General features: G+C 45.6%; 1 protein-coding gene across 1 annotated transcript; it reads right to left on the reverse strand.

Annotated features, from left to right (window-relative positions):
* Window positions 1–4,041: 4,041 nt before the first annotated feature.
* LOC141156589 (fibroleukin-like) lies at window positions 4,042–23,482 on the reverse strand. The gene is made up of 4 exons (XM_073642786.1): window positions 22,909–23,482; window positions 5,955–6,035; window positions 5,396–5,517; window positions 4,042–4,895 (listed from the first exon to the last, which is right to left on the reverse strand). The coding sequence occupies exons 1-4, from the start codon at window positions 23,399–23,401 to the stop codon at window positions 4,302–4,304; spliced, it is 1,290 nt and encodes a 429-aa protein (XP_073498887.1). The 5' UTR covers window positions 23,402–23,482; the 3' UTR covers window positions 4,042–4,301.
* Window positions 23,483–25,181: the final 1,699 nt, after the last annotated feature.

Raw genomic sequence — 25,181 nt, forward strand, 5'->3', positions numbered from 1 at the left:
GTCTCATCAGTTTGGAAAACTCCTTTGAAGTTGGTGATTATCTCCCGTCCTATAATTAGAGGCAGCTTGTCTTCGCTGATGGCTGCCAGGATTAGGGGCTCTGCTCCTTCCCCTCCTCGCCGCTCACATAATTCACTGTGCCAGGTAGTCTCAGCCCAAAAATGGGGACTTGCAAGTAAAATAGTGACAAAAATGTATTCCTCTGTTATTCCTCCTGGCAATGGATTCATTATTTGACACTTAGTTTGCCACGGGCAGGATACCCACTACTCATGGGCAGGATATCCTCCACTCAGGGGCAGGATACCCCCCCTACTCAGGGGCAGGATACCCCCCCTACTCAGGGGCAGCACACCCCCCCTACTCAGGGGCAGGATACCCCCCCTACTCAGGCAGGATACCCCCCCTACTCAGGGGCAGGATACCCCCCCTACTCAGGGGCAGCATACCCCCCCTACTCAGGGGCAGCATACCCCCCCTACTCAGGGGCAGGATACCCCCCCTACTCAGGCAGGATACCCCCCCTACTCAGGGGCAGGATACCCCCCCTACTCATGGACAGGATATCCCCCACTCATGGTCAGGATGCCTCCTACTTATGGGCAGTATATCTCCCACTCATGGACAGGATACCCCCACTCATGGGCAGGATATCCCCCACTCATGGGCAGGATGCCTCCTACTCATGGGCAGTATATCTCCCACTCATGGACAGGATACCCCCACTCATGGGCAGGATATCCCCCACTTAGGGGCAGGATATCCCCCACTCATGGGCAGGATGCCTCCTACTCATGGGCAGTATATCTCCCACTCATGGACAGGATACCCCCACTCATGGGCAGGATATCCCCCACTTAGGGGCAGGATATCCCCCACTCATGGGCAGGATGCCTCCTACTCATGGGCAGGATATCCCCTCCACTCATGGGCAGGATATCCCCCACTCATGGGCAGGATGCCTCCTACTCATGGGCAGTATATCTCCCACTCATGGGCAGGATATCCCCCACTTAGGGGCAGGATATCCCCCACTCATGGGCAGGATGTCTCCTACTCATGGGCAGGATATCCCCTCCACTCATGGGCAGGATATCCCCTCCACTCATGGGCAGGATATCCTCCACTCATGGGCAGGATGCCTCCTACTCATGGGCAGTATATCTCCCACTCATGGACAGGATACCCCCACTCATGGGCAGGATATCCCCCACTCATGGGCAGGATATCCCCTCCACTCACGGCCACAAGGGTAAATTTCAATTTTGAATCATGGGGATCATTATCTCCAATGCATAGTGGTAGGAAGTAGAAAATCATTCCTCTGTTGTTCCTCCTGGAAATATATGAATACATTGACAGCGAACGCTGCCATACACATTGGATAAAAGTCGTCAGAGCCTGACAACTTTTGCAGGATCGGTCTAATGTCTATGGGGTCCTCCACCAGAATATATCAGGGACATAAGAATCGGACGACCTTTTGTGGGGGGTAAAGTCGCTGCCAAATGATTCTGCAGCAGCTTTTGCAGAGAGAACAAAGAAGCAGTCGGACCAGCGGTGCATTACTGTATATGGGGGAGATAGACGACTACTTTATGTGTATGGCCAGTACTGCTTAGAAGCTGTTGGCCCCCATTGCCAAAGTAGGTAGAAACGAGACCCAATTTACCTTTTTTATTCAGTTTCTTCATACAATTCCAGGAGGAACAATAGAGGAAAAGTTGACTGTTTTACCATTTTTTTTTTCCAATTTGCTCATACAATTACATGAGGAACAACCGAGGAAAAGTAAAAACACTTACTAAATGTGATGCCAGATGGTTGATTAACCCCTTCTGCTTTTACTGAAGTTTTATGGAAAAAGTTTTGCAAAGTGAAAATAGGCGACCAAAATATATTCCTTTGTTATTCCTCCTGGAAATATATTAATAAATTGACACCTGACTCTTGCAAATTATCAAAAGTGACAAGACAAAAAAAAACCCTGATGATCAGGTTCCCATTTTTTTTCAATTCTATTTTCATATATTTCCAGGAGGAATAACAGAGAAACAACACAAGTCAAAGCTTTTCCATGTGGAATACAAGCATTCACTAAAAAGGACTGAAATGTTTTGGGTTTTTTTTTTTGCAAAAAATTTAAGCAGAGAATAAATTAGAAAGAAAAATGTAAGAAAAATCTATTTCTTTGTTATTCCTGCTGGAAATATATTAATAAATTGATTGAGAATGCGTCAGTTTAAATTATTTTATTTTTTTTCAGGATTTCCAGGAGGAATAACAGAGGGGTCGACACATTTACTACTGTAAACAAGATGTCAGACCAGTTTAATAAAAATGTTGTGCGCAAAGAAAATCTAAAATATATTGGAAATAATTGCAAGTGTCAGATCCAGTCTAGGAATCGCCCCGGGGGTCTTCGCGGGGGAGGGGTTCATGTTGCCCACTTTTCGGTATCCACTTTCTCTCCTTTCCACACGGCCCCCCATTGTGTTTGAGCGCCGCGCCCGGCCGCCCCTCCAGGTATGAAACCAAATATTGTCCTGATTGCTTTCATGAGCTTAAGTGCCGTATCTGCAAATTACCTGAATCAGCCCGAGCCTGAAAAAAAGAAGAAGAAGAAAGAAGAAGAAAAAAAGCTTTTCCTTGTATTGTCTTTTCTTCTTTTTTTGGAGAAGATCAGATATTTATCCCGTCCCGGAGACTAATTTAAGAAGCTGCCATTAAAGATTCGCTGCCTCTCATTTCTTTTCGCACAATTTGTATCTTGAATATTTTTGCAAGTAAATTCTTATAATAATTAAAAAAAAAAACAACTTTGCAACTTTTTTTTTTTTTTAGTCTTTTACCGTTTTGTGTATGCAGCTCCTATGAAGACCGGACTATAAACAGACTGATCCTGTAGTGATTAATATTGAAATGCATTAATGCCCATGTCTAGCTCCAACCTGGGCATTGTATATCTACCCAATGGTTTCTCACGATTTTGGCTAAATGATGACATCACCTTGCAGGCACTTGCGCAGTGACCTCATCAAAAATCATCAAGAAGTTAATCTGCTCCGCGCTTGTCATTTTTAACCCTCACAATCGCACTCTTTCATTGACCTCATTTTTACTTATACAAAGCTTCTCATCTATTGTAGCCATTTAGGTGAATGATAAAAAGACAGTTCCCTGCAGTCACCACTAGAGGGAGCTCATCGCATACAGATTTAGAATTGAGCTGAATGCACTTTGTATATGCAGTAAATAAAAAGCCAGTTCCCTGCAGTCACCACTAGAGGGAGCTCATCGCATACAGATTTAGTATTGAGCTGAATGCACTTTGTGTATGCAGTAAATAAAAAGCCAGTTCCCTGCAGTCACCACTAGAGGGAGCTCATCACATACAGATTTAGTATTGAGCTGAATGCACTTTGCGTATGCAGTAAATAAAAAGCCAGTTCCCTGCAGTCACCACTAGAGGGAGCTCATCGCATACAGATTTAGTATTGAGCTGAATGCACTTTGCGTATGCAGTAAATAAAAAGCCAGTTCCCTGCAGTCACCACTAGAGGGAGCTCATCGCATACAGATTTAGTATTGAGCTGAATGCACTTTGTGTATGCAGTAAATAAAAAGCCAGTTCCCTGCAGTCACCACTAGAGGGAACTCATCGCATACAGATTTAGTATTGAGCTGAATGCTCTTTGTGTATGCAGTAAATAAAAAGCCAGTTCCCTGCAGTCACCACTAGAGGGAGCTCATCGCATACAGATTTAGTATTGAGCTGAATGCACTTTGTGTATGCAGTAAATAAAAAGCCAGTTCCCTGCAGTCACCACTAGAGGGAGCCCATCATATACAGATTTAGTATTGAGCTGAATGCACTTTGTGTATGCAGTAAATAAAAAGCCAGTTCCCTGCAGTCACCACTAGAGGGAGCTCATCGCATACAGATTTAGTATTGAGCTGAATGCACTTTGTGTATGCAGTAAACTCTCTAGCTCACCCTGGTGGTGACTGTAGGAAGAATGTTCTCGGGAGATTTGGAGCTCTGAATGACATAAAGATATAAAAAATGAACGTGTGATGTTTTTCTGTCCTAGTATCTTCATATATTGCCGCCACTGTAACCATTAATAATTTATTGATCTTTTATTCAACATCCATGAAAATAATTTCCTATATGTGACGTCCGGAGCTGATCGGATGGTGGAAATACAGGAACGTGTCTGGTGAAGTCCGTCTGACCTGGGAGTAAATTCTCTGCTACCGAGAAGAAGAAAGGTGAAGTCTTTGTACACGGAAGTCTCTTAGGAGTTAAATATCCTCGTCTTCATCTCGACTTTCTTGAAGGAATATTTCTGGTTCGTCCTCTTGTCGGTCAGAATGTACCAGGTGCCCCAGTAAATGCCATTCGTCACCCCGCTGTATCGCCCCTTGTGATACTTTCCGTTCAGATTGGCGGCCAGACAAGTGTCGAACCACCAGCCGGAGCCGTAGTACGTGCCGCAGTTGCCGGATGGATAATTATCGTTATCGCTGTCGTACGTGGTGAAGTATTTATGGTCGTGGTTGTAGTTTCGGCTGTAACTGAGGGCATTGCCGGCATTGCCGTGGTATTCCCGCGCCGTCAATCTGTACTTGTTCTGCTCGCTGGCGACCTTGAACTTCCGGTAGACGGCGTGGCGTTTCACCCCGTACCAGTCCTCCAGTTCGATACGTAGGGTGTGTTGTCCCAGTCTGGTGAGACTGTGCAAGTGCTCGTTACCCAACCAGTGCTCCCCTTGTAGGACGCCGAACCCTTGTCTATAGTCTTGCCACGTCCGGTTGAAGTCTACGCCGCCGTCCTGTCGACGCTGGAAAACCGTCCAACCTCCTCCATCGGTGATCATATCGCAGTAAGCCTGGAAAAAGGGGGTCACCAAAAATATTCAGACCTTGTGGTTATAGGCAAATCATTTCCAAATCTTGGTAGATGGGATGTCCCTACTATGCTCTAATATTAGGATGGCGCAGTTTTATTTCGACATGCCTCATCCTCCTTATTGTCATAGAAAGAAGGATGGTGCAGTTGAATTTTCAACATGCCTCATCCAGAAGTAGCTTATTCCCCATGCAAAATTCATGCACGCTCAGCCCAGGGGAGAGTGCATTGGTATGGAGGAATCGGGAGGAACAGCTATCTATAGGACAGATGATGACTTTCTGACTGCTGGGCACTGAAATGGCCTATGAGAATGGCGCAGTGCCCACGCATGTGCAGGGTGGCGATTTCTCTATAGCGAACGGTCATTTCAAAGTCCTAGTGGTCGGACCCCCACCCAATTCCGAAGTGGGCACCTATCCTGCAGCCAAACTCAACAGGACCGGACTTTCCACCCATAGACATGAGGAGCCCCTGTACCTCGAAAGGCTGCCTGGTTGCAATAGGCTGAATGGTGTAGATCCCATTATCCCGGATTCCCTGCTTGTAGATATCTGCGCAGTCTCGGGGAAACAGTCTCTCGGGTTTTTCTGAAGATTCAACTACCAACGAGAAGCAAGAAAAATAAAGAATCAGGAAGAAAAGGCACTCCCATTCTTCATTATAGTCAGAAGTGAATCTTTTCCATCAATTTGCGCTGACTTTTTCAGTACTAGATCTCTATAGCCATCAGAGTTTTTTTTTTTCTGATACAGAGATCTAAATCTGTCCAGAGATACATTTTTTTCCCTGAAGCCACCACTAGGGGGAGCTCAGGAGCTGGCTGCAGACTGGGTATTATTGAGTGCAATGTGCAGGGGAGCTCCCTCTAGTGGTGGCTGCAGGCAGCCAGGATTTTATCATTTAGCCTCATAAATTAAGAAAATAATCAGCACAAAAACAGGATGGCGATCAAAGAAGGGAGATACTAAGACTTGTATCCATTGGCGCGGCGCCGTCACACTCGAGGATCTTTTACGTGAGTCACTTTTACTCTCACCTGCCGATCCCATGTTTCCCACACTCTTCAGTATATGCGGCATTTCCTCCTTCGTCTCAAGGGTCCGGAGACGTCGACTTTCTACAACAAAGACTTTTTGAGTAAAGGCAAAAATAAAGAAAACATAAAACAATCACAAAGGAGAAATGAATTATTCCACGTTATCGTTTGCACCTGTCTTATAATTTACTTCCTCCGACATATACAAATGCCAAAAATTTAGCAACTTTGCAAAATAGTTTTGCTTGAAAGTCTCCTTCCGTTTTATGTATACAGCTCTCATGCAGAACTATGTCTCAGTAAACACGTAGTAAGGGAAGGAAGTGTGACGGATTGTTTGTTGTCTGTCACCATGGAGACAGGAGTTAAATTAAGTTTTTATTATCTTTTATTATTTTGTCTTTATAAATAAAAAATAAAAAAAAGCCTAATAATTTATAGGATTTATTTTTGCCGCTGTTCTAAGGCCCAGAAAGCACCGGTTTAGGAAACAATGTGGACGGAGAATAACAAACCCCTTTGGGTGTATAATAAAAAGCCTTCAATTAGTTCGGCTTTATTCTGCAGTTTCTTTAAGATCGTTGTGAAGGGGCCATATTGTATATGGGAGCGATGACTCGAGCTCTCCCTATACATCTGCTGCCCCCTAATAATACCGAACTGGCAAATGCACAGCACCGAGCTAAAGACAGAGCGGGGATTGTGCCGGAGCGGAGAGCTCTTGTCTTTGTTTAGTGGAGCCGGGACGGTCACATCAGAAAGCTGGTGGCAAAACGCTTCCAACTTTGGAGGACGTCAGCGCTCGGGGGGCTCGTCGGAGCATCAAAGACCGGACAGCATTAAATGAGCCGCACAATGCTAATTTCCTCTTTGTTTGTATTTTTCTCCTTCCACCTCAATAACTCGCACAAAATCCCAACTAATCCCTCAACTCTTTGTTTTAATAGACGAGATAGATAGATAAAGATAGATAGATAATAAATAATAGATAGATAGATAAATTATAGATAAATAATAGATAATAGATATAGATAGATGATAGATAGATACATAGATACATAGATAGATAGATAGATATAGATAGATAATAGGTAGATAGATAGATAGAGGGATAGATAATAGGTAGATAGATAGATATACATAGATGATAGATAGATGGATAGATAGATAGATAGATAGATAGATATAGATAGATAGATAATAGATAGATGACAGATAGATAGATAGATATAGATAGATGGATAGATAATAGATAGATGACAGATAGATAGATAGATAGATATAGATAGATAGATAATAGGTAGATAGATATACATAGATGATAGATAGATAGATAGATAGATGGATAGATAATACATTGAGAGATAGACAGATAGATTATAGGGGTGAAAGAAGACACAAGTCCATTGACTTCAACCTATAATCTCATGTGTTGATCCAGAGGAAGCAAAATCCCCATGGGGCTGATGCTAATTGACCCATATTAGGAGAAAATTTTCTTTCCGGCTCCACATACGGCAATGACTCACTGTTGCTATCGTAAAGAATCCTTAGAATCACTGCTCATACTGTAAAGAATCCTTAGACTCACTGCTTGTACCGTAAAGAATCCTTAGACTCACTGCTCGTACCGTAATGAATCCTTAGACTCACTGCTCATACTGTAAAGAATCCTTATACTCCCTGTTATATACAGTAGATAAATATAAGGTATGTACACACTGAATTTGCAAAACTAAGATGGGAAAGTCATTGTGGAACTAGATAATAAATAATAGGTGACCGCAGGCTTTTTCCGGCATGTGGCGGTGGGTGATTGTCTGCAGTGATCATTCCCGCGGATGTCTGTAGATAACTCGATGCCGCCTGGTCGTTGCTCGGCCGTGTGACCGGACGTTTCTTGCTGCTCGTTGTGTTGCGGTGTCTACAATGTAACAAGACGTCTGCACATTGTATCATTGTCTCCCGACCTCCCGGGCGGAGGATTGAGGGTCTCCAGCAGCAGTTAGTTCCAGGTTCCTGCTCGCAGGGTCCTGACTGTGCCCCGGCCCTGGTTCCCGGTTTGGAGGTGGAGGCCTTTCATCTGTTCCCTCTAATGATTTTTCCGTATAATTAATGACTCTTCCAGGATCTCACAGAAGCCGCTCGCTTTGTCTCCTCAAAGGCGGCAGAGTCCATTGTGCGTCGACGTCTATGTATGGATAGTGCTGGTAATTGGCCGCGCTTCTCGTTGGGAAAGAGCAGAACATAATGGCGCTATTGGCGAACTACACATCCCATAATGCTTCAGTCATCAATAGTGAATCAAGAAAAAAGAAACAATGACTGTGAAGAATGAATGAAGAATGAATGAAGAATGAATGAAGAATGCGGACGATCAGCACAGAAAACGCCTTTTATGTCACATAGTGGATAAGGTTGAAAAAAGGACAGAGAACCATCACGTCCAACCTGGAATATAACCCTACAGGACTAGTGACTGAGGGTCCGACATCACCGCCCCCCACAGACGTCATCACCAGATGCTTCCATAGCTGGGCAGCCCCAGTCTGGAGTCTGGAGGGTGGTTTAAAGGACATTGCTTCCTCCTGAATCTCCCCCCATTACCTGTGATTATTGAGAAGTGGAAGGAACCGAACAACTCAGCCACGAAGTGGAGACCCCGTAACGTTACAGAGTGGGGGGGCCGAGTGCTGAGGAGCAGAGGGCAGCTCTGCTGACCCCATAACTGCAGAGTCCAGACCTCCTCTGGTATCTGCACAAACACTGCGCCCCCGCTGGGATCTTCATGGCCGAGCAGCTGCCTGCAGCCGTACATCACCAAGCACAATGCCGAGGGTCGGATGGAGTAGTGTAAAGCCTCCACGACTGGGCTCTGGAGGAGACATGTTCTGTGCAGTGACGGATCGCACTTCTTGCAATTTATCAATTTAGGGAACACAAGTGAAATCAGTGTGAGGGTGCGAACCCCAAAGCCACAATGTCCACATCCCTCCACCTGGGTGTCATGGAGGGGGAGTCCAGCTGCCGGGCTCAGATCACCGATGTAGGTGATGAAGACCCTGGAGCCATGTCAGCCGCACTAGATCCGTTGAGTAATCACTTAGTCACCTCCAGAGCAGCTCTTACACACACGGCAGACAGGCTTTGGAGGACGGAGCGCCTCTTCTCGTGCCGGCGATCTCTAGTGGAGCTGAACTCAAATTTCCACTGTCATCAGGAATAATGAAGAAAGAACAGTTGGAGATTTCCTTTAGAATCGTCTTTATTCCAGTTTTAGCCCTTGTAAATATTTTGAATAAAGATGATTCTGCAGGAAACGATTCGTTCTTCATTGTTCCCGATGACGACTCTCCACACGTCATATTTCTGTTGAGTATTTGATCACTAAAGTAGATTTTACTTCTTTTTTTTACAGGTTTTCCAGGACTCCAACATTAATTGACCATTCTTAGACTATTATTATTTAACGTCTTTTGGCTCGATCTCGATCCACATCAACTTGATGGATGAAGGATCTGTAGGAAGATCGATCTTGTGCAGCCTAGTTAGGTCCACCAGGGTGTTCTCCACCAGGGTCTTGATTGTATCAAGCCATCGGGTTGATGGTCTTCCTCTTCGCCTTGTTCCTTCTTTTCTTCCAACTCTCTTCGTATGATGTGTCCAGAGTAAGCAAGTTAAAGCTTAGTGATCCTTGCTCCGAGTGACATGTCTGGCTTGATTTATTCCAAAATTGCTTTGTTTGTTCTTCTTGCCATCCATGGTAATGATAACATCCTTCCCCAGCACCACATTTCGAAGGCATTGATTCTTCTTCTGTCTTGTTTCTTTATCGTCCAGGTTTCGCATCCGTATGTTATCCCAGAAAAGACCAGACTATGTACGAGCCGTGTCTTTGTCGCCAATGAAATGTTCCTCGATTTGAAGACCTTGTCCAGTGACTCCAGTATTAATTTGCCCATAACTATTCTTCTATTGACTTCCGGTGTTGTCGTCTCTCACGACACCGGAAGTAGGTGTCGTGAGAGACGACACCGGAAGTAGGTGTCATGAGAGACGACACCGGAAGTAGGTGTCGTGAGAAACGACACCGGAAGTAGGTGTCGTGAGAGACGACACCGGAAGTAGGTGTCGTGAAAGACGACACCGGAAGTAGGTGTCATGAGAGACGACACCGGAAGTAGGTGTCGTGAGAGACGACACCGGAAGTAGGTGTCGTGAGAGACGACACCGGAAGTAGGTGTCGTGAAAGACGACACCGGAAGTAGGTGTCATGAGAGACGACACCGGAAGTAGGTGTCGTGAAAGACGACACCGGAAGTAGGTGTCATGAGAGACGACACCGGAAGTAGGTGTCATGAGAGACGACACCGGAAGTAGGTGTCGTGAGAAACGACACCGGAAGTAGGTGTCGTGAGAGACGACACCGGAAGTAGGTGTCGTGAAAGACGACACCGGAAGTAGGTGTCATGAGAGACGACACCGGAAGTAGGTGTCGTGAGAGACGACACCGGAAGCAGGTGTCGTGAGAGACGACACCGGAAGTAGGTGTCGTGAAAGACGACACCGGAAGTAGGTGTCATGAGAGACGACACCGGAAGTAGGTGTCGTGAAAGACGACACCGGAAGTAGGTGTCATGAGAGACGACACCGGAAGTAGGTGTCGTGAGAGACGACACCGGAAGTAGGTGTCATGAGAGACGACACCGGAAGTAGGTGTCGTGAGAAACGACACCGGAAGTAGGTGTCGTGAGAGACGACACCGGAAGTAGGTGTCGTGAAAGACGACACCGGAAGTAGGTGTCATGAGAGACGACACCGGAAGTAGGTGTCGTGAGAGACGACACCGGAAGTAGGTGTCGTGAGAGACGACACCGGAAGTAGGTGTCGTGAAAGACGACACCGGAAGTAGGTGTCATGAGAGACGACACCGGAAGTAGGTGTCGTGAAAGACGACACCGGAAGTAGGTGTCATGAGAGACGACACCGGAAGTAGGTGTCATGAGAGACGACACCGGAAGTCTCTCACGACACCTAGTAGGTTGAAGTCCTTTACAACTTTCAGTTCGTCGCCGTCCATCTCGAATGTGTCCCGGACGTACCTGCCAGTGGTCAATATCTTTGTCTTCTTTGTATTTATTCAGGACCCCCGTTGTCCTCTTTACAAGAGAAGAACTGGAAGAAACAAACACATTGCAAAACAATATCAGGCTGAGCTCCAGACGTCCAACCAGGGCAGGTCTTCAGCGTGGACTGGTCAGGATGTGAAGCCGCTGTCGCATCTTCTTCCAGAACTACACGATGAATTTCATGGAAGGTGACGAATACTTCCCAAATTACTGACCAACACCAGCCCGGGGGGCCAGGCTGGCAACCAGCAGGGACTACTCACCTCCTGACAATGTTTTCAGTCTTTCCGGATTCCTCAGTGTCCACAACCAGATGATAACTCTTAATTCTCACTTTACCTCTAATTCACCCCTGAGATGATAAATGAAGGTGCGGGCATCACGGCAGATGTGCCGGACCCTGCACAGGACAAGCTCGGGTAACACTAGAGTCCATCCATCCTGCACATCCGGCGTCTGCGACGCTCCATCTGCAGATTTATGAAGATCGCGCTCATAAGGAAGAAAGACAACGGGTTCCCCTGGTGGGATAAGACTTTAATGCCGCAGAGGAAAAAAAATGCATCATATTCCGAATAACTCGGAGGCCGGGAGGATTCTTGTGTCCATCGGTCATGTCTTGCCGCATTATAAAAACCTATAAATCTGCAGTTCGGGGGGATTCGGCGTCATGACAGTGGTCTGTAAAGAAGAGCTCAGCCACTCGGTGCAGAATGGAGACGATTAGGGGAGAAACCACTCAACTCCGCATGACAAAGCGACTGTAAGGTGAACGATCGCTCCGTCAAGTCAGTCCCTAAAGGATGAAACGTCTAAATGTAACATATTCACTTAATATTAGAAAAATCTGATAAGGTGAGAGTCAGCGGAGGGGGGGTCATTCATTTAGGACCCTCGTCCATGATCAGGGTGCAGCTCTCAGCATGCCCACACATTGCTCCCAAAGCCACCTGTTATGCGAACTATGCAATGCCTCATTTCTCCTGCGGAGGCACTGTTGGGAAATGACACATTTACTGAAGGTTCCTTCGCAGATTACTTCCGATCACTGGGGATTCCAAAAGCGATACACCATGTAACGGACTGTCAGAAATGGGCATCCCCTCTAATTATCAGCTCTGCTGGGCTGCCCGCCATCTTCTCTGGGTAGACTGCTCTGGCAGCGTGGGTGAGGTTGAAGCTTGGAAAAAGAACCCTCAAACTTAAAGGGGTTGTCCTCGACAAAGATAGTGACTTAGGTGCTCAATATCAGACTGGAGAGGGTCTGACAACAGCTGCTACCAGATCTTGTACTACATCCAGGTGGTTGTCAGAAGTTCACAGTGCACAGCTCCATACAGTGGCCGTTCTCGTGTACTGCAACTAAGCTCCTATTAAAATGAATGTGATCTAAGATACACAACAATGGCTCCATACATTGTGTTCTTCCGGCAACATGGGACCTGTAAACGACCGATTGGTCAGGACACCACTTATTTTTATGACCGATTCTTAAGGTTAAGGCATCAATATTTTAGTTCTGGACAACCCCTTTAAGAATCTCAATGTGGAGCCAAGATAAAGCTCCGAGTCATAATCCAAAAATTTTCAGGCCAGATCCTTATTGGTCACTACTTGGAGGTGATTTTGGCATCTTTTGGCCATCGGTGCAGGACTACATGGATAATCCATCAGATATTCCCCGCTGAATGCTGCGGGACACGACCTGTAGAAAATACTTCCTCTACTTTCCAGCCTCCGGACGAGGCGCGCCAGGATGGTACGGCCACGGCTTCAGTAACTTATTTGAACTCTTGCCCAAACAATTGCCTCGATGACGCAGAACTTTCCAGCCTCCGCTTCCTCTTTTGGCCTCATTTTCCTTCGAAACGTTTTTTAACATTAAATCCTGACATTCAAAAAGGGGGGTTCACAAATCAAAGTTCACAGCGGTGGCTGATGTCATAGAAACTCCTAAGACGCTCAGAGGGGATTCGAGGTAAACGTCGTCCCCAACAATAAAACGATTCAGTGCGATGGAGACACTCAGACAGGAAGGGGTTAACTCATTAACGACAGACCACAGCTAATGTACAGGGCGACAGACACGGGGGGGGGGGGGGGGGGGAGGTCAATGGAAATGACCCAGATATACTGTACGTGAAGTCATTGGTTACTGTGTGTATAAAATGCCAAAAACCATAAATATATATATACAGTGCTCAGCATAAATGAGTACACCCCAACAGATTTGTCAGAAAGCATTTTCTATAAATGTCGGCCATTGATTGCAAACAAGATTTCCACACCCAAAAAAATAATTTTCCTAACAAATTCATTCAATACCATGCTGCAAAAAAAAAACGAGTTTATTCTAAAAAATGATGAAATTATGAAGTTTATTCTAAAAAATTTGAATTAACAAGAAATCACCCACAGGTAACACTAATTGTTCAATACACCGGTGTCCAGCAGATGGCGACTATAACAGGGCGTTACTTAACAAAGAAGAACCCTTCCCATTTTATGCTGTCAGCCCTAGCACCACACGGAAGAGAAATGTCACAAGAGCTGAGGAAGCAAATAACTTCCCCCCATAATCTAATTATTCATTACACCAGTGTCCAGCAGACGGGTGACTATAACAGGGCATTACTTAAGAAGAAAAATGCCTTCCCATTTTGTGCTATCAGCGATAGCACCACATGGAAGAGAAATGTCACAAGATCTGAAGAATCAAATAATTTCGGTTTGCAACAAAAGTTATATTCTTAACCGTTACTTTCATGTTATAGGTTAAAAAACTGTTGTATGGAACTCGGTCTAGTCAAAATTTTGCAAATTGTTCTTGATTTCAGTGAGATATTAATTAAAAACTCTTCCAAGGGGAAGAGCAATTATGCTGATCACTGTATATAAAAACACACATATGTGTATATATATATATATTCTGTTGGTTTCTAGCTATGAAGAGTTGAAAGACTTTGAGATGGCGACATCTAAGTGTCCTTCTTTCTCTGAAAGACCCGATACATCTGTGCATAAAAGGGGTGGTCTGAACCGGTGCCGTACCCCCCGTTGTCAATGTGACATAGCTATGTGATGTGACGACTGCATCCAATCAGCGCTGATATTGGGGGTTCGGCACTGGTCCAGGTAGAACGTATATTTTGGGGGATTTTTTATTTATGGCCATTTTAGCTGTTAAGTAGGGTTTATTCAGTAGCGGTCAACCCCTTTAATGCCCAGATGTGTGGGGTCTTCCAAAGGAAGAGCCGCCCTCTGCTCTGTGTGGGAAGCAATGGTAACGGCTCCTACAGTTATAAATATATTGTTACATTTACTAGAAAAAAAGTTGTAATTTTTGCTACAAAATTACCAATTTAGGCAACATCTGGAGACTTTTTTTTAATAAAGAGTAGGGCAAAAAATCAACTACGGTGCCGCGAGGTCAGTTTACAGCAGTTGGGGCGCCACAGGTCGGAGTTCACTGTATTAAAGGGGATTTCTGCTGAAAAGAAGTGATCACCCGTCCACAGGACAGATAACTTACTAATCATGGGGGTCTAACTGTTCGGACCCACGTTGATCGGTACAATGGAAGACTTTTATCCGCAATGGGGGGCACTTTTATCCCAGCCACAAAATGGAGCGAATTTTTACTCGGCTGCCAGAAAAAGCCAAGTGCAGCGACAAAAAGACTGCTGAGTTTGGAAAGTGTCCTGTTCTGCCGATGGGTGTGAGTCCCAGAGGTCGGACCTCCATCAATTAAGTGTGAACTTTCTCAGCCGGCCGTGGGCGCCTCTGGTGATTCCTCCTCATCGCATTGCTGTTAAGCGCAAGAGACGCCCAGAATGCTGCATGTGAATGACGGCTGAGAAGGTTTGCACTACGCCGGAGAACTGACGTAGACCAAGGTACATTGTGCGCACAGATCGTGCAAGTGTTTACTGGGATTAGACTGCGCACAAAGTAGGATGTCTGAGAGGAGGAAGAAGAGGTCTCATTAACCACAGATATATCACTAAGGGCTCATTCACACATCAGACCTACCGCGGCTCTCACAGCTGGAGCATGACGGCTTCATATATTTCTATGAGGCTGTAACGTTCGGGTTGGAACCTCCGGCCAGTCCGTCCATTGGGGTCCGAGATTGGACAGATGTGCACGGACGTCTGAATGAGACCTTTCACTGACCCATAAACTTTTGAGATTTTGCTTTGACTCTCATCAATATCGGACAAGTCTTGGTGCTTTTGTACGGAGAAATATTTCGGACATGTGAACTACTCCATAGACTGTCATAGGTACGGGTCTTATCAGTGAAAAACTGGCACCTGAATGCACCCTAAGTATGGAAATCTGAAGACCCCTAGACCAGGGGATGACAATCAAGTATAAGTGACCCAGGTGTGATCTTGGGCACCTCCAGCTCACCATTATGAAATCTATCCTCTACTCCCCATCAGGACATCTATCCTCTACTCCCCATCAGGACATCTATCCTCTACTCACCATCAGGACATCTATCCTCTACTCACTATCAGGACATCTATCCTCTACTCACCATCAGGACATCTATCCTCTACTCACCAGCAGGATATCTATCCTTTACTCACCAGCAGGACATCTATCCTCTACTCACCATCAGGACATCTATCCTCTACTCACCATTATGACATCTATCCTCTACTCACCATAAGGACATCTATCCTCTACTCACCATAAGGACATCTATCCTCTACTCACCATAAGGACATCTATCCTCTACTCACCATCACAACATCTATCCTCTACTCACCATCAGGACATCTATCCTCTACTCACCATAAGGACATCTATCCTCTACTCACCATCACAACATCTATCCTCTACTCCCCATCAGGACATCTATCCTCTACTCACCATGAGGACATCTATCCTCTACTCACCATAAGGACATCTATCCTCTACTCACCATCACAACATCTATCCTCTACTCACCATCAGGACATCTATCCTCTACTCACCATTATGACAGCTATCCTCTACTCACCATCAGGACATCTATCCTCTACTCCCCATGAGGATATCTATCCTCTACTCCCCATCAGGACATCTATCCTCTACTCCCCATCAGGACATCTATCCTCCACTCTACTCACCATCAAGACATCAATCCTCTGCTCACCATGAGGACATCTATCCTCTACTCACCATCAGGACATCTATCCTCTACTAACCATCATGACATCTATCCTCTACTCCCCATCAGGATATCTATACTCTACTCACCATGAGGACATCTATCCTCTTCTCACCATCAGGACATCTATCCTCTACTCACCATCAGGACATCTATCCTCTACTCACCATGAGGACATCTATCCTCTACTCACCATGAGGACATCTATCCTCTACTCACCATAAGGACATCTATCCTCTACTCACCATCACAACATCTATCCTCTACTCACCATCAGGACATCTATCCTCTACTCACCATTATGACAGCTATCCTCTACTCACCATCAGGACATCTATCCTCTACTCCCCATGAGGATATCTATCCTCTACTCCCCATCAGGACATCTATCCTCTACTCCCCATCAGGACATCTATCCTCTACTCTACTCACCATCAAGACATCAATCCTCTGCTCACCATGAGGACATCTATCCTCTACTCACCATCAGGACATCTATCCTCTACTAACCATCATGACATCTATCCTCTACTCCCCATCAGGATATCTATACTCTACTCACCATGAGGACATCTATCCTCTTCTCACCATCAGGACATCTATCCTCTACTCACCATCAGGACATCTATCCTCTACTCACCATCATGACATCTATCCTCTACTCACCATCATGACATCTATCCTCTACTCCCCATCAGGATATCTATAATCTACTCACCATGAGGACATCTATCTTCTACTCACCATGAGGACATCTATCCTCTACTCCCCATCAGGACATCTATCCTCTACTCACCATCAGGACATCTATCCTCTACTCCCCATCAGGACATCTATCCTCTACTCACCATGAGGACATCTATCCTCTACTCCCCATCAGGACATCTATCCTCTACTCCCCATCAGGACATCTATCCTCTACTCTCCATCAGGACAGCTATCCTCTACTCACCATCAGGACATCTATCCTCTACTCACCAACAGGACATCTATCCTCTACTCACCATCAGGGCATCTATCCTCTACTCACCATGAGGACATCTATCCTCTACTCCCCATCAGGACATCTATCCTCTACTCACCATCAGGACATCTATCCTCTACTCACCATCAGGACATCTATCCTCTACTCACATTTATCCTCTACTCACCATCAGGACATCTATCCTCTGCTCATCATAAGGACATCTATCCTCTACTCACCATCAGGACCTCTATCCTCTACTCCCCATCAGGACATCTATCCTCTTCTCACCATAAGGACATCTATCCTCTACTCACCATCAGGACATCTATCCTCTTCTCACCATAAGGATATCTATCTTCTACTCACCATCAGGACATCTATCCTCTACTCACCATCATGACATCTATCCTCTACTCCCCATCAGGATATCTATCCTCTACTCACCATGAGGACATCTATCCTCTACTTACCATGAGGACATCTATCCTCTACTCCCCATCAGGACATCTATCCTCTACTCACCATGAGGACATCTATCCTCTACTCACCATGAGGACATCTATCCTCTACTCACTATGAGGACATCTATCCTCTACTCACCATCAGGACATCTATCCTCTACTCCCCATCAGGACATCTATCCTCTACTCACCATCAGGACATCTATCCTCTACTCACCATCAGGACATCAATCCTCTACTCACCATTATGACAGCTATCCTCTACTCACCATCAGGACATCTATCCTCTACTCACCATGAGGACATCTATCCTCTACTCCCCATCAGGACATCTATCCTCTACTCACCATCAGGACATCTATCCTCTACTCACCATCAGGACATCTATCCTCTACTCACCATTATGACAGCTATCCTCTACTCACCATCAGGACATCTATCCTCTACTCCCCATCAGGACATCTATCCTCTACTCCCCATCAGGACATCTATCCTCTACTCACCATCAGGACATCTATCCTCTACTCACCATCAGGACATCTATCCTCTACTCACCATCAGGACATCTATCCTCTACTCACCATTATGACAGCTATCCTCTACTCACCATCAGGACATCTATCCTCTACTCCCCATCAGGACATCTATCCTCTACTCACCATCAGGACATCTATCCTCTACTCACCATGAGGACATCTATCCTCTACTCCCCATCAGGACATCTATCCTCTAATCCCCATCAGGACATCTATCCTCTACTCACTATCAGGACATCTATCCTCTACTCACCATCAGGACATCTATCCTCTACTCACCATTATGACAGCTATCCTCTACTCACCATCAGGACATCTATCCTCTACTCCCCATCAGGACATCTATCCTCTACTCCCCATCAGGACATCTATCCTCTACTCACCATCAGGACATCTATCCTCTACTCCCCATCAGGACATCTATCCTCTACTCTACTCACCATCAGGACATCTATCCTCTAGTCACCATCAGGACATCTATCCTCTACTCACCATAAGGACATCTATCCTCTACTCCCCATCAGGACATCTATCCTCTACTTACCATGAGGACATCTATCCTCTACTCCCCATCAGGACATCTATCCTCTACTCACCATCAGGACATCTATCCTCTACTCACCATCAGGACATATATCCTCTACTCACCATCAGGACATCTATCCTCTACTCACATCTATCCTCTACTCACCATCAGGACGTCTATCCTCTACTCACCATAAGGACATCTATCCTCTACTCACCATCAGGACATCTATCCTCTACTCACATCTATCCTCTACTCACCATCAGGACGTCTATCCTCTACTCACTATAAGGACATCTATCCTCTACTCACCATCAGGACATCTATCCTCTACTCACCATCAGGACATCTATCCTCTACTCCCCATCAGGACATCTATCCTCTACTCACCATGAGGACATCTATCCTCTACTCACCATGAGGGCATCTATCCTCTACTCACCATCAGGACATCTATCCTCTACTCACCATAAGGACATCTATCCTCTACTCACCATCACGACATGTATCCTCTACTCACCATCAGGACATCCATCCTCTACTCACCATCAGGACATCTATCCTCTACTAACCATCAGGACATCTATCCTCAACTCCTCATCGGAAAATCTATCCTCTACTCACCATCAGGACATCTATCCTCTACTCCCCATCAGGACATCTATCCTCTCCTCAACATCAGGACATCTCTACTCCCCATCAGGACATCTATCCTCTTCTCACCATAAGGACATCTTTCCTCTACTCACCATCAGGACATCTATCCTCTACTCACCATCACGACATCTATCCTCTACTCCCCATCAGGATATCTATCCTCTACTCACCATGAGGACATCTATCCTCTACTCACCATGAGGACATCTATCCTCTACTCCCCATCAGGACATCTATCCTCTACTCACCATCAGGACATCTATCCTCTACTCCCCATCAGGACATCTATCCTCTACTCACCATCAGGACATCTATCCTCTACTCACCATCAGGACACCTATCCTCTACTCACATCTATCCTCTACTCACCATCAGGACATCTATCCTCTACTCACCATAAGGACATCTATCCTCTACTCACCATCAGGACATCTATCTTCTACTCACCATCAGGATATCTATCCTCTACTCCCCATCAGGACATCTATCCTCTACTCACCATGAGGACATCTATCCTCTACTGACCATGAGGACATCTATCCTCTACTCACCATCAGGACATCTATCCTCTACTCCCCAGCAGGACATCTATCCTCTACTCACCATGAGGACATCTATCCTCTACTCACCATGAGGACATCTATCCTCTACTCCCCATCAGGACACCTATCCTCTACTCACCATGAGGACATCTATCCTCTACTCACCATGAGGACATCTATCCTCTACTCACCATGAGGACATCTATCCTCTACTCCCCATCAGGACATCTATCCTCTACTCCCCATCAGGACATCTATCCTCTACTCCCCATCAGGACATCTATCCTCTACTCACCATCAGGACATCTATCCTCTACTCACCATCAGGACATCTATCCTCTACTCACATCTATCCTCTACTCACCATCAGGACATCTATCCTCTACTCACCATAAGGACATCTATCCTCTACTCACCATCAGGACATCTATCCTCTACTCACCATCAGGATATCTATCCTCTGCTCCCAATCAGGACATCTATCCTCTACTCACCATGAGGACATCTATCCTCTACTCACCATGAGGACATCTATCCTCTACTCACCATCAGGACATCTATCCTCTACTCTCCAGCAGGACATCTATCCTCTACTCACCATAAGGACATCTATGTTCTACTCACCATCAGGACATCTATCCTCTACTCACCATCAGGACATCTATCCTCTACTCACCATCAGGATATCTATCCTCTACTCCCAATCAGGACATCTATCCTCTACTCACCATGAGGACATCTATCCTCTACTCACCATGAGGACATCTATCCTCTACTCACCATCAGGACATCTATCCTCTACTCCCCAGCACAACATCTATCCTCTACTCACCATAAGGACATCTATGCTCTACTCACCATCAGGACATCTATCCTCTACTCACCATCAGTACATCTATCCTCTACTCACCATGAGGACATCTATCCTCTACTCACCATCAGGACATCTATCCTCTACTCACCATCAGGACATCTATCCTCTACTCATCATCAGGACATCTATTCTCTACTCCCCATCGGGACATCTATTCTCTACTCACCATGAGGACATCTATCCTCTACTCATCATGAGGACATCTATCCTCTACTCACCATCAGGACATCTATCCTCTACTCCCCATCAGGACATCTATCCTCTACTCACCATTAAGACATCTATCCGCTACTCACCATCACGACATCTATCCTCTACTCACCATCACGACATCTATCCTCTACTCCCCATCAGGACATCTATCCTCTACTCACCATCACGTCATCTATGCTCTACTCCCCATCAGGACATCTATCCTCTACTCACCATCCCGACATCTTTCCTCTACTCACCATCAGGACATCTATCCTCTACTCCCCATCAGGACATCTATCCTCTACTCACCATCAGGACATCTATCCTCTACTCACATCTATCCTCTACTCACCATCAGGACATCTATCCTCTACTCACCATAAGGACATCTATCCTCTACTCACCATCAGGACATCTATCCTCTACTCACCATCAGGATATCTATCCTCTACTCCCAATCAGGACATCTATCCTCTACTCACCATTAAGACATCTATCTGCTACTCACCATCACGACATCTATCCTCTACTCCCCATCAGGACATCTATCCTCTGCTCACCATCAAGACATCTATCCTCTACTCACAATCACAACATCTATCCTCTACTCCCCATCAGGACATCTATCCTCTACTCACCATCGGGGTACATCTATCCTCTACTCACCATCAGGACATCTATCCTCTAATCACCATCAGGACATCTATCCTCTACTCACCATCAGGACATCTATCCTCTACTCACCATCAGGACATCTGTCCTCTACTCACATCTATCCTCTACTCACCATCAGGACATCTATCCTCTACTCACCATCAGGACATCTATCCTCTACTCACCATCACGACATCTATCCTCTACTCCCCATCAGGACATCTATCCTCTACTCACCATCACGTCATCTATGCTCTACTCCCCATCAGGACATCTATCCTCTACTCACCATCCCGACATCTTTCCTCTACTCACCATCAGGACATCTATCCTCTACTCACCATCAGGACATCAATCCTCTACTCCCCATCAGGACATCTATCCTCTACTCCCCATCAGGACATCTATCCTCTACTCACCATCAGGACATCTATCCTCTACTCACATCTATCCTCTACTCACCATCAGGACATCTATCCTCTACTCACCATAAGGACATCTATCCTCTACTCACCATCAGGACATTTATCCTCTACTCACCATCAGGATATCTATCCTCTACTCCCAATCAGGACATCTATCCTCTACTCACCATTAAGACATCTATCTGCTACTCACCATCACGACATCTATCCTCTACTCCCCATCAGGACATCTATCCTCTACTCACCATCAAGACATCTATCCTCTACTCACAATCACAACATCTATCCTCTACTCCCCATCAGGACATCTATCCTCTACTCACCATCGGTACATCTATCCTCTACTCACCATCAGGACATCTATCCTCTACTCACCATCAGGACATCTATCCTCTACTCACCATCAGGACATCTATCCTCTACTCACCATCAGGACATCTATCCTCTACTCACCATCAGGACATCTATCCTCTACTCTTCATCGGGACATCTATCCTCTACTCACCATGAGGACATCTATCCTCTACTAACCATCAGGACATCTATCCTCTACTCACCATCACGACATGTATCCTCTACTCACCTCAATTTCGAGTCTCTGTATCTTTGGAATTTTGTGAGGAACTTTCCAGTCATTAATGCTCTGAAGGTCCCATTGCTGCCACCCTTCACTTTTATGGAATCAATGCAAGTAACTAATTTCTGAGGGTTAATTCTCTCAGTTTTTGGCTTTTCTCTAGGTATTATATAAAATTATTACCATCCTCTCATGTCAGTGGCACCACATTTCCCCAAAAAATAGGCCACAATTTCGAAGGACTCACCTAATGCCGAGAGCTTTTGGACAGACTCGTTGCAAGGAAGTTCACATCCAGACAAGATCCCCAAGAGGAGCACCACCAGGGAGTTGAGTCTGTCTTCCATCTTGCTGAGGTTCATCTTGCTTTCCTCCTGTATTTTTTGGAACAAGGAGGTCACAGATTGGAGATTCGATTCCAACAGAGTCAACCTCTCTCCGACACTCTTGGGTTTTGGATTTTGAGCTTTAGCGTTCCCTTCCGTTCCGGACTGTTTGAGGGTTTGCTTGAACTCTTGGTTCCCTTCTTGTTGGATCTCCTTCAGTTCTTCAGGAGTAGGTTGCTCATCTGGAAGAAGAAAATGCAACCTGCATCCCTGAGGTCCGTCACAGTTGGCATCCATAGGTGGCATGGCTACAAGATGCTCGAAGCAACCCGGATCATCTCGCCTGTCGCTGCAGTCAGGATTGTCAGCTACCTCCACATCTGGCAGGAGCAATAGGACTACAACCCATAGCATCTTCTGGCATAAAATGATTCTCAATGCCGCTTCTTTAGGACTCTTCCCTATTCCCTCAGTCTGTATGTCGCATGCAGGGACTGGAAAAAAAAATAACCTGTGCAAACTCTCTTCACTTTTTTTTTTTACAGGTTGGGCAATGTCCCTCTGTACACAGCCCTTCACAGGCTGGGAAATCCTCTGAAAGAGCTTCAAAGCAAATGAAGATAGTGTGTGTGTGAGGCATGTACCAGAGCGGAGGGGGCTGGGGGCTCAGGGGGGTGCAGCTTGGATGAGGGGAGAGGAGGGACTGGAAAAGTCTCAAATAAAGAACACTTGAAACTAAGATTAGCATCTTGCAGCCCATTGAAGAGCAGCCGTGGTTGTGTCTAGGTGAATGGCCCTGTCTGATTATTATTATTGTGTTTGCCGTTTGCCTGCGAAGACTTGACTGGGAAGGGTGGATTCCCGGGAGCAGGGAATATCCCAGGAATTATCAGCATTACCGCCAGCGACTAGAAGAACCGCAGTAACCGAGCGCCGAGCACTGGATAATGGTGCAATACAAAGTGATACAAAGTGATATAAAGTGAGGAAAAGTATTAGAAAGTGATACAAAGTTATGAAAAGTGATATAAAGTGTTAAAAAGTGTTATAAAGTGATAAAAAGTGATGCAAAGGGATATAAAGTTATATAAAGTGATACAAAGTGATATAAAGGTATACAAAGCGATGCAAAGTGATATAAAGTGATACAAAGTTATATAATGTGATGCAAAGTGGATAAACTGTAGACAAAGAAAAATAAAGATGTAGCATTGCCCTTCAGGGGTTGTTCAGTCTTAGGTAACCATGGCGGCTGCTTTCTTCCTGTCCATAGGTCACGTCTGATTTTGAAGCTCAGGCTCAATACAGGGCTTGTACCAATGCTGTGTAAATCATAGTGTTTCTACAGACTGACTGCTAGGGTCCCCATCACTGATCATAAAAATAGGGGGGGTCCCAAATCCATCATATGTCAGGAATTTGCATTGCCGCTCCATCTGAAGGCAGCCAAGCACCACACTCAGTCCACTGCATCCACACAGGTCTGATTTGGTGCTCGGTTGTTATCCTCCATCCCAGGCACGGTGAATGGAGCCGTCAGGCTGATGTGCAACCGGTGACTCCATTCATCTCCTCCTGGATGTGTGAAATCCAGGGAAGAAGCCCCTTTTAGCGCTCAGTGGGGTCTCATGCTGATCTAGAAATGATGACTGATCTAGTGGATCAGTGATACTTCTTGTAGACTGGAATACCCCTTATACCATTACTTTATCATCCGTCAGGGTCTGACCTCTAGGACCCCCAGCAATCCTGAGAATGAAGGAGCCACAATGCTGGAGCAGGGCTGCGTCTCCTTATTAGTTACCTTTCCACAGCAGCACCCCAACCAACAGGCTGTGCAGGGACCCAACCACCTGACTGTAGGTAACTGCAAAGCAGGGCCAATGTGCAAAAGAAGGGACGCAGCCCTACACCGGCACTGCAGTTCCTTCACTCTCAGCATCAGTGACCACTTATCATACATTAATGTCGCAGCATAGGGATATTCCGCCACTTTATGACATAGGAAAGCCCCTTTTAAGAGCTTATCCAAGGAGAATAGAAGGAGATCCTCTAAGACAAGGAGCATCTCCCGCTCTGGAAGACATGTCCTGTCCTGCATTATGCAACCTAACCACTGATTTGAATGGACACGGTGTAATACTTAGTTTCTCCTGCTGGAGTGCTGCAGTGAAAGTGAACACTTGCAGCCAGG

Source organism: Phyllobates terribilis, unplaced genomic scaffold (genome assembly GCF_046119375.1).
Source record: "Phyllobates terribilis strain yellow unplaced genomic scaffold, ASM4611937v1 Scaffold_8__6_contigs__length_399053987, whole genome shotgun sequence".
NCBI classification, from domain to species: domain Eukaryota; kingdom Metazoa; phylum Chordata; class Amphibia; order Anura; family Dendrobatidae; genus Phyllobates; species Phyllobates terribilis.

Coding starts and splice junctions, on each gene's coding strand:
- LOC141156589 (XM_073642786.1), bottom strand. CDS start 23,401: ATGCTATGGGTTGTAGTCCTATTGCTCCTGCCAGATGTGGAGGTAGCT. Junction 6,036..22,908: donor CCAAAAGCTCTCGGCATTAG/GTGAGTCCTTCG, acceptor TCTTTGTTGTAG/AAAGTCGACGTCTCCGGACC. Junction 4,896..5,395: donor CAACCAGGCAGCCTTTCGAG/GTACAGGGGCTC, acceptor CCCTTTTTCCAG/GCTTACTGCGATATGATCAC.